General features: G+C 43.8%; 1 protein-coding gene across 5 annotated transcripts in view; it reads right to left on the reverse strand.

Annotated features, from left to right (window-relative positions):
- The window catches only part of ano10b (anoctamin 10b), a 7,268-nt gene extending 872 nt beyond the window's left edge, over window positions 1-6,396 (reverse strand). Inside the window, exons 1-15 of one of the 5 annotated variants that reach the window (XM_008311015.3) lie at window positions 6,244-6,396; window positions 5,857-5,914; window positions 4,523-4,797; window positions 4,189-4,362; window positions 3,966-4,103; window positions 3,330-3,446; window positions 3,097-3,213; window positions 2,414-2,752; window positions 1,957-2,139; window positions 1,496-1,551; window positions 1,175-1,249; window positions 810-974; window positions 528-719; window positions 304-441; window positions 66-218 (exon numbers count right to left, since the gene is read on the reverse strand). In XM_008311015.3, coding sequence (XP_008309237.1) covers window positions 66-218; window positions 304-441; window positions 528-719; window positions 810-974; window positions 1,175-1,249; window positions 1,496-1,551; window positions 1,957-2,139; window positions 2,414-2,752; window positions 3,097-3,213; window positions 3,330-3,446; window positions 3,966-4,103; window positions 4,189-4,362; window positions 4,523-4,790 — 2,115 coding nt within the window. In that variant the 5' untranslated portion in view covers window positions 4,791-4,797; window positions 5,857-5,914; window positions 6,244-6,396. Of the gene's footprint in view, window positions 1-65; window positions 219-303; window positions 442-527; window positions 720-809; window positions 975-1,174; window positions 1,250-1,495; window positions 1,552-1,956; window positions 2,140-2,413; window positions 2,753-3,096; window positions 3,214-3,329; window positions 3,447-3,965; window positions 4,104-4,188; window positions 4,363-4,522; window positions 4,798-5,856 lie in introns of all 5 variants that reach the window. The other 4 variants (XM_025056583.1, XM_025056581.1, XM_025056582.1 and 1 more) reach the window with 4 other exon arrangements.
- Between the last annotated feature and the right edge of the window lie 4,030 nt (window positions 6,397-10,426).

Genomic DNA, 10,426 nt, shown 5'->3' on the forward strand with positions numbered 1-10,426 from the left:
CTCGCGCCCCCCCCCCCCCCCCCCCCCCCACAAATGCTATTAGATTTAATCAAACCCTGAGCCACCTGTGAAAGGCCGTCAACAAGAAATAGGTTCTGAACCTGCTGCTTCAGAGCCTCCATGGACATGTAGTCTATATGTTCCCTCTTCTTCCTGATCCACTCTGGTTCGTCGGGGATGAGCACGGACAGAATGACCTTGATCAGGATCAGAACATGCTGGAAAAACCAGACGAGAGTCACACGAGTTACAACGTTAGCCAACAGTGAGTTCATGTGTGCGTGAGCTTCTACAGGGTCACACCTCCACCAGCACAGCAGACATCAGAATGCTCGTGCTGCTCATCCCGGCCTCCTGACACGTCGTCTGTAACCGCGGCGACAGCAGCAGCAGCCAGCAGTTGGACACGACGGAGACGAAGCTCAGGACCTCGAACGCAGTCTGAAACAGAGGACAAAGACACGGTCTGTCGACTGACTTCAGCGTGACGGCGTGAGTGGACCTCATTGTGTCTTGTCTTGGCCGACCTGCCACACGCCCATGTTGGCCACCGGGGGATAGAGGGGTTTGCGGAAGAGTTTGCATATCTTGTAGGCGTCCGATCGGATCTCTGTCAGGTTGTTGATGAGAAGAAGCACCGCCGTCAGAGGATACACACAGGAGAACAGACTCAAATATCCAAACTGGACCAGGAGCTCGATGTACTCCGCAAACAGACCCTGAAATAAAGTGGGAAACTAAAATGGTTCTTTGTTCTTGTTCTTGACCTGAAGCAAAAAGGAATCGTTTCTGTATTAACGTCTACACACAGGGAAAACGGGAAGAGTGCTTTGCCTCCTGAGTTTGTCCTCCTCTGGGTCATCTTCACTCTCAGCCCTGTGGGGGGCGCTGATGAACCGATCCACCAGGAAGGGTATGACCACCTCTGTCACCTGGTTGATCAGCTGGGTCACAATGAGCAAAGATGCTAGACGCTGAGGACAGAGAGTAAAAACAGAAAGATTTGATCAAAACAATTTTACTTTTATTTTAACGTATTTACGTCTTTATCCATTCATCACGACCCAGGCTCTACGATTATTCGTCTTCTACAAACATCCATTTACACTAGCATTCACACCTTGGGTACATTCCATTAATTTATTCATGATAAAAAATAAATAAATACACTTACCTTCCGAAGCAAAGGCACGTCCTGTTTGAAGAAGGCGATGTGGAAGAGCACGGCAAAGTAGTTGAAGAAGGTGAACTATGGGTAAAATAAATACCAGGAAAGGTTGGAGTCGAGTCAGTTATGTTAAGCCTCCAAGGACTAAAAGGTTTTCCCACAATATGTGCAAATAACAACACGTGTATTGACTGTGTATTAGACAGTGATGAGTGGATGGACGGTGAAATGATTGGATACATACTGGAGTGTCATTCGCCTCTGCGTTAAAATCCTGATTAAGTACTGATTAATTTTGTTAATTGTGAGAATATACCAACAACACACCACCAAGACTTTAGCCGTGAGATGCTTCTCAAAGGCCGACTCTTCTCTGTGGTTCTCTGAAGGAGACAGAAACACAGACCTGAAGTCAAACTTTGTCGAGTTTTGGTTTTTTCAGAAAAAATATTTTGTCTCTTAATGTTTATGTGGTTGGAAATCCTTGCCTAGCCTTGTGCTACATTTAAAAAATGTTAGGTTTGGTTCGATTTATCTGTAGTTGGGCATTTACACCGTAGGAGATAGGAATACCTGCACCCCCCCACCCCCAGATCCTTGAAGTCTTTCTCGATCCAGATACTGGACAAGTCAAGTTTAAGATGTTCCATAAAGAACTTCTATGTTCCTCTGATCCCGTTTACTCTCCTTATTCCTGCCTTTACTTTTCCAACACCATTACCACCAGGTGGTGACATTATCCCACCGGATTGAAAACTGGAATAAAGTGGTCTGAACCATATCCTTACCAAATTCTGTCAGGAACTTGGCCACCGTCCTGTAAACCGTCGCCAGCATGTTGGTGTAGACGATGTGAAGAATGGAGGGCGTGTAGAGCAGGGTCTGTGTCAGCACAGAGTCCCAGTCACTGTGGACCTGCTGCACCAGGGCCTCCCCCCAGTAGAAGCCAAACATACCCAGGACCACCAGGCCTGCAGGAGAGGACCGGGCAGTCCGTGGAACGTAGGGTTGGTTAAAAAAAACAAAACAAATAAAAACATGAGCAGCAAAGAGAAGGTGAAATATCTAGATCTTGATCCAGCCCACATCCAGATCGTGCCTATTTGTTTGGCCCAATTACAGCATGGATTTACTAAACAAGAGGGTCTACACAAGTGTAAAGATATATGGACCACGTTTCCCATTTTACATCTAGTCCAAGGTTGACATGGTTGAGTCATGTCTTGTCATGTAACAACGTCTTACCCAGAAACAATCCCACCACTGGGATGGACACCAGCGCCATCCTCAGGTCCCTCTGCCATTCTGAAAAAAGTGGCTCCACACGACCAGTCACGGGGTTGACCCCGAGGTCACCGTGAAATCCAGGCCGGGGCTCTGCGAAGCGCTCGGCGAGGTGCAGCGTCCCCCAGTGGTACGACAGCGTGGAGCTCCTGCGCTTCCACATCTCCATGAAGACGGTGGACCACAGCATGCTGAACATGGCCTGGACCATGTGACCGCTCACTGTCGGACCTGCGTCTTCGTCCACGTCTTCAGTCTGCGAGCCTGACACTGATTCCACCATCTCCTTCTGAACGTCCGCTGTGATGGACAACTTTGTGGCCAGTTAGTTTGTTTGGCTTTGAATCTGCTGAGTTGCTACTGACTTTAAAGGTGCGCTTTTTCGTCAGCTAAATTTTAGTTGTTTTTTAGCTACTTTTCTCAAGTTATATATTCTAAGCTACTGTTTTTTTTAACTCGCAGGTAAAGTCTTTGCTACATTTTAGCAATTTTTGAGCTAACTTCAGCTATTCTTTATTCATTGCCCATAAAAGGGAGCCGTATATCTGCTGACGATTCATCGGACGATTAACGCACTTGTAACACAGTAGCTCATAAGGCTTTGGGACACTTTGGGAGACCATGGACAATTCTGGGACACCTACCTGAGTAGTATGTGATACACAGTCCCAGCAGTGCTGGAGGCAGCAGAGACCATGTGTAAAAATCCAGGAAACTGAAGTAAAAGGCGATGGAGCTTCCAAAGTACGTGTTGACCGAATCTGGAAAAATAAAAACACATCAAACAGGTTGCGTGAACAGTAGATCCAGTACGGACTGATCGGTCGGTCTGATGCTACGACCCATGATCAGAGTTGACGTGAGAGTTTCCACCCACCCAGCGGCTGAGACAACTGGTTCCCAGAATACCAGGCTTTGCTGAGCTCCTTCAGCTGCTGCGGGTGGTGCAGAGGAACGGTGTCCACGATGACGCCGGCTGAGCCGAGCTTCTGCCCTGAGAGAGAGAAACACATGGGGTCAGGAGGTCATCACCCACACGTGAGGAGATAAGGTCACATGGAAATACACTGGACAAGATGAGATGAGCTCAAAAGAAATACGACATGATCAGATGAGATTAGATGAATTACGCTAGAAATTTAAGATCAGAAAAGTCAGAAGAAAATTAGATGAAATTGCGTACGATATGATATATATCACATATGACATGTTATGATATGGTATGATACAATACAACATGATACGATATGATATGATACGATGCGATATGATACGATATCATACTATATGATACGGTATGATATGATATGATAAGCGATTTATTGGAAATGAGATGAGATTTACTACAAGAAGATCATTTTTTGCATTGAGATGAGACCAAATAGGACAAGACAGGGTGGTTTATTGGAAATGAGATGAGACCAAATAGGACAAGACAGACAAGACATTTTCATCTCATGGTAGAACAGATGAGTGAAGACAGACAGAAACAGAGACCAGAGCGGACACTCACAGATGTTGTCCCTGTTCTGAAAGGCGTTCTTGTCCGACAGTCCTGGAACCCTCAGGTCTCTCTGCGCTCTCAGGCCGTCCAGCTCGTACTTCACTATGAACTGTCTCTCCGCCAGAGTCAGGAACACGTCCATGTTGTCTGTCACAGACAGGAAGCAGCACAGACGTCAACATTTTTACGTGTGTGTCTAGAAAAAAACAACAAAGTCCTCTGGACGTGGTACCTGAATCTTTGAAGTTGTCTCTGTCGATGTAGGAGAACGCCTCCATGTCGCCGCTGTTGTAGCTCTTACACAATCCCAGCTCCTCTGTGGCCCGCAGTAACGTACAGCGAGGGGCGGAGACAACGATGATGTCACCAGTGGCGTCCTCGCCAGGGTGGGCCAATAATCCAGCACCTGAGAAATATGGTTGTAAAAGGTCAGCGTGAAATCACTAGCAAATTTATGAAGTTAGAGTGCCCCTAGTGGTGGATAAGTTGAAAACTTAATGAGTGTTTTATTCTAGGCCAGAAAACCAACTGATCCTGTGGCCCAGTCACGTTGCCGCAACTTTTACCTCCTTCCTTCTGCGAAGTTCCGATCAGCTTGATGAGCCATCGCTTCGTCTCCGGTCGAACCTTTTCACTGAGCTTCACCAGAATCAGAGGCTCCACCCGCTCCGACATACAGCAGGAGCAGCTGACCTTCGTCCAGCCCGGTCCAGAGGCGATGGCGCTCAGTGTGCTCAGGGATTTCCCCTCCACCGTCTTTGGGGCGCTGTCACTGCTGCTGCCGAGGCTGATGCCACCAGCGCCTGCACCTTCATCGCCGTCCGCCTCACTCATGCTGAGGCTGGGGAAAAAAAACAAATATTTTTTATGCCTTACTGTTTATTTTCCTCTAAATAGGATTAGAAATCTAACACAACGTCACCTATTGTTGCTCTAAAACACAGTCATTACACGTGTCATTTACACACAGTGGAAACTCGTTATTAAGTCAAGCTAACGATTAACGCTGGGCTTCACACTACACACTACTACTGGAGGAAGGATTTGGGTGGTCCGTTAACACATGTGAGCTATGTATGCAGGATGTTCATGGGATTTGAACCTCCAACTGTACACTGCCAAGCCCAGTAGGTGCTGAAAAACGACTCCCTCTGTTAAATGTTAAATATGTTTTTCTGTTTGTTTTAAAAATGTGGTCCGATCTCTGTGGTAAACAAACAAGACTGAAAAGTCATATTCAATTCATAAACAGTGTTTTTAGCACCCCCTGTAGTCGACCTTGAGAAAAGTGCTTCCAGCTCCACATTTTTTAGGGAAGTTGAGTTAATATTTAACTAAATGCCTGTTTGTGTTACAGGCTTGGATACTCACAGCAGAGTATATTTGTCGTGAAATTGTGATTAATCGCATTTGGTGGAATTTGAACTCAATGTTTTTGTCCTTTAACAGATGGAACTAACATTTAAAAATAAGGTTGATGGGGAAGGGGGCACCGTAACACCAACGATCTTTTCAACTTCCTTTTATGGACTCCACTCCTCCGACCGCTGCTTGTCCTAATTTGGAGACAGGCTTTTTTTCATTTTTCATTTTGCATCATCAGAGAAAGCTCCTGACGTTTTACAGCTTTAAGATTTGAATGAGGAAGAAGGAGTTGATTCAGGCGTCGGTTCTGCTCTGTGACCCGTTCTGGTCGTTAGTGTTCACGACTTTACGACATCAGAAAACTGTGGTGGATCCAGTCCTCACAGCTGAGTCAGAGGACTCACTGGTGTGGAGCGAGGACGGCAGCAGAGTATTGTGAACGCGGCTCAGGCCCTTCCTTCCTGTCATGACTGTGCAGCAGCAGTGGAGCAGGCGACAAGACAGTGGAGAAGCAGACAGGAAATACAATCAATACCTGGGCAGGAAGTGGACGATGAGGCTCCTGCAGCAGGTCCACTGGACCTTACACACTCCTGTTTGAAAACACACACACAGACAGAAAGTGGGAGGGGAGAGACGGGAGGGGGGGAGACGGGAGGGGGGGAGACGGGTTGACGCAGCTCTTCTGGTTAGGGCTGAAGAACCAAAGACCAGTTCATCTCTCATCTGAATCTCAACCAAAACAACTTCACACGTTTCACGTGAAAATATCCAACATGTCAGACCTGAGGTTGAGCCTCGTCAGGGACCAGAGTCTGGTTCAAATGTTCTGACAGAGAAGAGTCTCTGAGACGTAAGAACGGAAGAACAACACACACTTCAGATCTGACCACAAAACATTTACACACACACACACACTTACCCAGCCACGGTGTGTGGTTCTCTCCAGCTTAATGTCCAGGTTTAGATGGAAATGTGTTTGGAAGTGTGTGAGTGTGTGAGTGTGTGTGTGGAATGCGGAGAAACTTCCCACAGACTGAGGGTGTGGACGGTTGTTTATCTTCAGTCTCCTCCCTCCTCTGACCTCACTGCTGCTGCTGCTGCCGCTGCTGCTGCCACTGCTGCTGCACCTCAGGGTCCTACTGCACCGTCGTCGCCTCCTGTGGTCGACTGTGAAATGAAAATAATACGACAGTAAACATCCTCAGGGAAGTTGTGGATTTATTTATGAGTAGAAAGAATTTGGTGGTATACAATTAAAATAATGACTCACTTTGAAGTATTGATATACACAAAGCCTGGTACAGTACAGTACTGTACCGAGTAGTGGGCTGCTCTGATTGGACCAGGCCTCAAACGTCCAGACCTGCAGTATTTAAAATAGTATCTATAAGAAAAACAAAGCAAAACTTCCTGTGGAGCCGGTGGTTCCTGTCCGCTGCTGCCCTCCTCTGGACAGTTTGTACAACGCAATTAAATCTAAAAATTGGTGCCCTCCTCTGGTCAGTTTGTAAACGCAATTAAATCTAAAAATTAAAAAAAAGAATTTCTAAACTACCAGAGTGAACGGTATGACCGAGGCATCAGCTCATTAGCCCCACCTGCAGGCTCTGAAGTAGTAAAAAAGTAGTAAAGTCAAATAATTTTGTGCTAAATTTTAACTTTATTATTTTTACCATATTTGTCGAATTATTTTGATCCATTGGCAAAATACTGCGTTTTACATTTTTTACATTTTTACCTTTTAAAATTTAAAATGTAACATTTTTAACATTTAGCTGCAAAACTTATAGCATAACAAAGTGACAACTGCATAGGTTTAAATAGGAGAAATGGGGAGATTACTCCCTCTAGTGGCTAAATCATGTCAGACAAAGATAAAACTACGCCAGGTACAAATCCGTATTGTGTATTTGACACATTTTTAAGCGGTATATCTAAATAAATATGAGCGAAATGTGTGGCCGACATGGGCTAGAGAAGCTTGGTGTAACATCGGACAAGGTCAACGTAACATTAGGGTTCATATATGGCCCACTTTGGATACCAGACTCGGGCCACAGAAGACCCCAAATATATAGTTTCGTGTCCACATTTGCCATGTAAACTGTTGTGTGAAGACATTTTGCACCCTCTATTGGTCCAAAAGGTGTACTACAGGATAGAATAAATGAACAGTGTAGACCAGGCGGGTATATATCTGAAATATAGAGACATTTATTTACAAATAGAGTTTGCATTTGCATAGACATTTAAAAGTCTTTATAAAGTTTTACAGATGTTATGGTAAACAGATTGAGGAAAGAATATTATTGTACTCTGTATAATTTGACTGAAAGAAAAACATGGATCAAAATCAAAGCTGTTAGTTTAATTTTTTCTTTTTCTCTCTTTCATCTCATGTCATATAAATATACATAAATAAGATCAGTGTTTGTCCAGCAGGTGGCGTCTGCTGTTTTACTGCTGAGCAGCCAACAAGATCATTTTTGGGCTTTATCATTACATTCGTCATCATCATCTTCATCATCTTCATCATCACATTCGTCACCATTGAAAGACATTAAAAATAGATTTTATTTTCTCTTCAAGAAAAGTCTCTGTGTTTTATATGTATGTTTGTATATAGGAATGTGTTTATATATATATTTATATATATAATTTCATGCTTATTAACAACTACACTTCACACCGCATTTTTTAGTAATAACAGATTTGTTGTTTGAAAACAAAAGTGACATTATTCTGCTTCTCCATCAGCTGTAGCTCAAATCTGCCCGTCCAGAAAAAAAAGTCTCAGATCATTTTTAGTTTAGAAAAAAAAACAGAAAAGCCAACCCACTCAGGACTGACCTGGAAACATTATTGCTGCAGTGAAACAAAAGAAAAAAAAGAATGGTCCTGATGCTGAAATTTCCCCTCAGTTGTTACCGTTGTTACTGTTGTTACTGTTACACCAGTCCACACTGTGACTGAGCAGGACCACGAACAGACTCAGAAGAGAATTCTGTTTACATGTAAAATTAAACAACCCCCCCTCCCCCTTTTTTTGGCTACTTTTGCTGCTCATTTTTTGTAATGTAATACAAAAAAATAGCAAAAATGTAATTCTTATTTTGGTTAATTTTCTCTTTTTTTCCAACATTTTTATTCATGTTAAATTTTTTGGACTGCGTAACTTTTGTGCTTTGAGGTCAAAATCTGAGGTTGTTTTTTTTTTTTCACCCACTACAGACACATTTAATCACTGGTGTTTGTTTTCAAACCAGATTAAAGTAATTTCCTGCTCATGAAGTAGTAAATATTATATGAATTTAAATGAACTTTGTTCTGCTTTGGTCATTGGTTTTGTGCTCAGAGGTTCCAGAGGAAACAGGTTCTAATTCATTTTTAAAGGATCGGCCAAGCGCTGTGAGAACGTCCTGCTGGGCAGTCAGACGTTCCGTCATCTTCATCCTGCAGGGATCTGCAGGGTCAAAAGCACCAGAGGCTTCAAACGGACGGAGACAGACCAGAATTATTCAAACACGCTCACAGTCCAAGACTGATTCGCTTGGAAATTTAAAAAACTCCACTTGTTCAAGCCTGTGACCTTTGACCCCGGGATCCTTGCAGCCTGACGTCACCACAGGTCGGCTTCATGCCTTCAAAGGTCTGACCTCCTCTGTCACGTGGAAACAACAACAAAAAAACGCTAACACACTAACATGAATCTGTTCACAGATGCATTCACTGTCCTGTCGGACAAACGGCCGTTCACTTTGGTCCCATATAAATCCTCTCTCTTCTGTACAAATCATTATACAAAATATTTTTCTTATCATAAATGACAACGTGAGAAAAAAGGACATTTGAAGATACATGTCAACACACACACACATTCACACACACAGAGAGAGAAGCTCTGAACAGGTGAAAGATCGGGTTCTGACTGCGGTTAAAGAAGTGTGGTGAAGTGACACCAATGAGCCGCTAGGTGGAGCTCTGCACTAAACCCTGTCTGAGATATGAGGCACCAACATAGCTGTCAGTAGAGACAACAACAACAAAAATATATCTTCTGAGTTTATTGATATTCTTGTTTACAACGCGTTCTTTTCAGAAACCGGAAATGCTATAATGGTTTGACTTCCGGTACCAAAGTCCATGGAGAAAATCACGGTTTTTACCACAGAAGCTGCAGGTTCTTCAGACGTTACGGTCGGACAATTACGCGCTTTAAATCACGACGCATCGTGACGTCATGAAGTGCAGTTCGTGTTCACGTAAAACTTCACGTTTTTGTTTTTTGTTTTCTCTAAGGACTTCGGCGAATATCTGACTGACAACTCCAGTAAAGTAAAGTCAAATCGTTCTTCCGGTCGTCCCTTCTCGCCGCCATGTTTTTTTATTTTAGTGAGAACGAAGCGGTTCTGTTTGTGTCACTACCTCAACGACCTTAAACCAACAGAACAAAAACACAAATGAATAAGTTAGAAACATCGCTGTCTAATCTACAGCGCGTTCTTTCACCATTGGAGCGTCGAAAAGAAACTCTTACCGCAAACCGGACGCTACAGACGTGACACAGACGCAGGCGGTGACGACGATACAACGGAAAAGCTGAAGAAGCCGAATATGTTTGGTTTAGTTTCTGTCCTGAATTAAATGTTCCAGTTGGAACTTTCCTCACTCCGTTTGTCTGTCTTTAAATCCGGACATTTCCTTGACTTCTTATCTCCCTCTCTCCCCCTTTCTCTCTCTTTTCCACTTACACCCTCCTTCCATCACTTCCTCTTCCCTCTCTGCCTCTCTGAGGGGAAACAAAAAAAGTTAATTTTTTTTTAAAGAAATATTTTCTGTACTTGTCTGAAGTTTATTTCTGTTCTTTAAAATAAAAATAAAGTGTTGCGTGATGTGTGTGTATGTGTGTCCCTCACATTCTCTTTGCTGCCCAACTCTCAGCTGAACATTGGGAGTTTGTTACTAGCCGTGAGGTGGGGGTGACGTCAGTAAACAGAGAGAGCGCAGCATTAGCAGCATTAGTAGCAGTTACTGGAAAAATTAACAAAAAGACGTGTAAAAATGGCACAGAAAGGCGTCGCAGCTCTGAGGACGCGTCGCAG

The sequence above is a fragment of the Cynoglossus semilaevis genome, chromosome 6 (genome assembly GCF_000523025.1).
Source record: "Cynoglossus semilaevis isolate Cse_v1.0 chromosome 6, Cse_v1.0, whole genome shotgun sequence".
Taxonomy (NCBI): Eukaryota; Metazoa; Chordata; class Actinopteri; order Pleuronectiformes; family Cynoglossidae; genus Cynoglossus; species Cynoglossus semilaevis.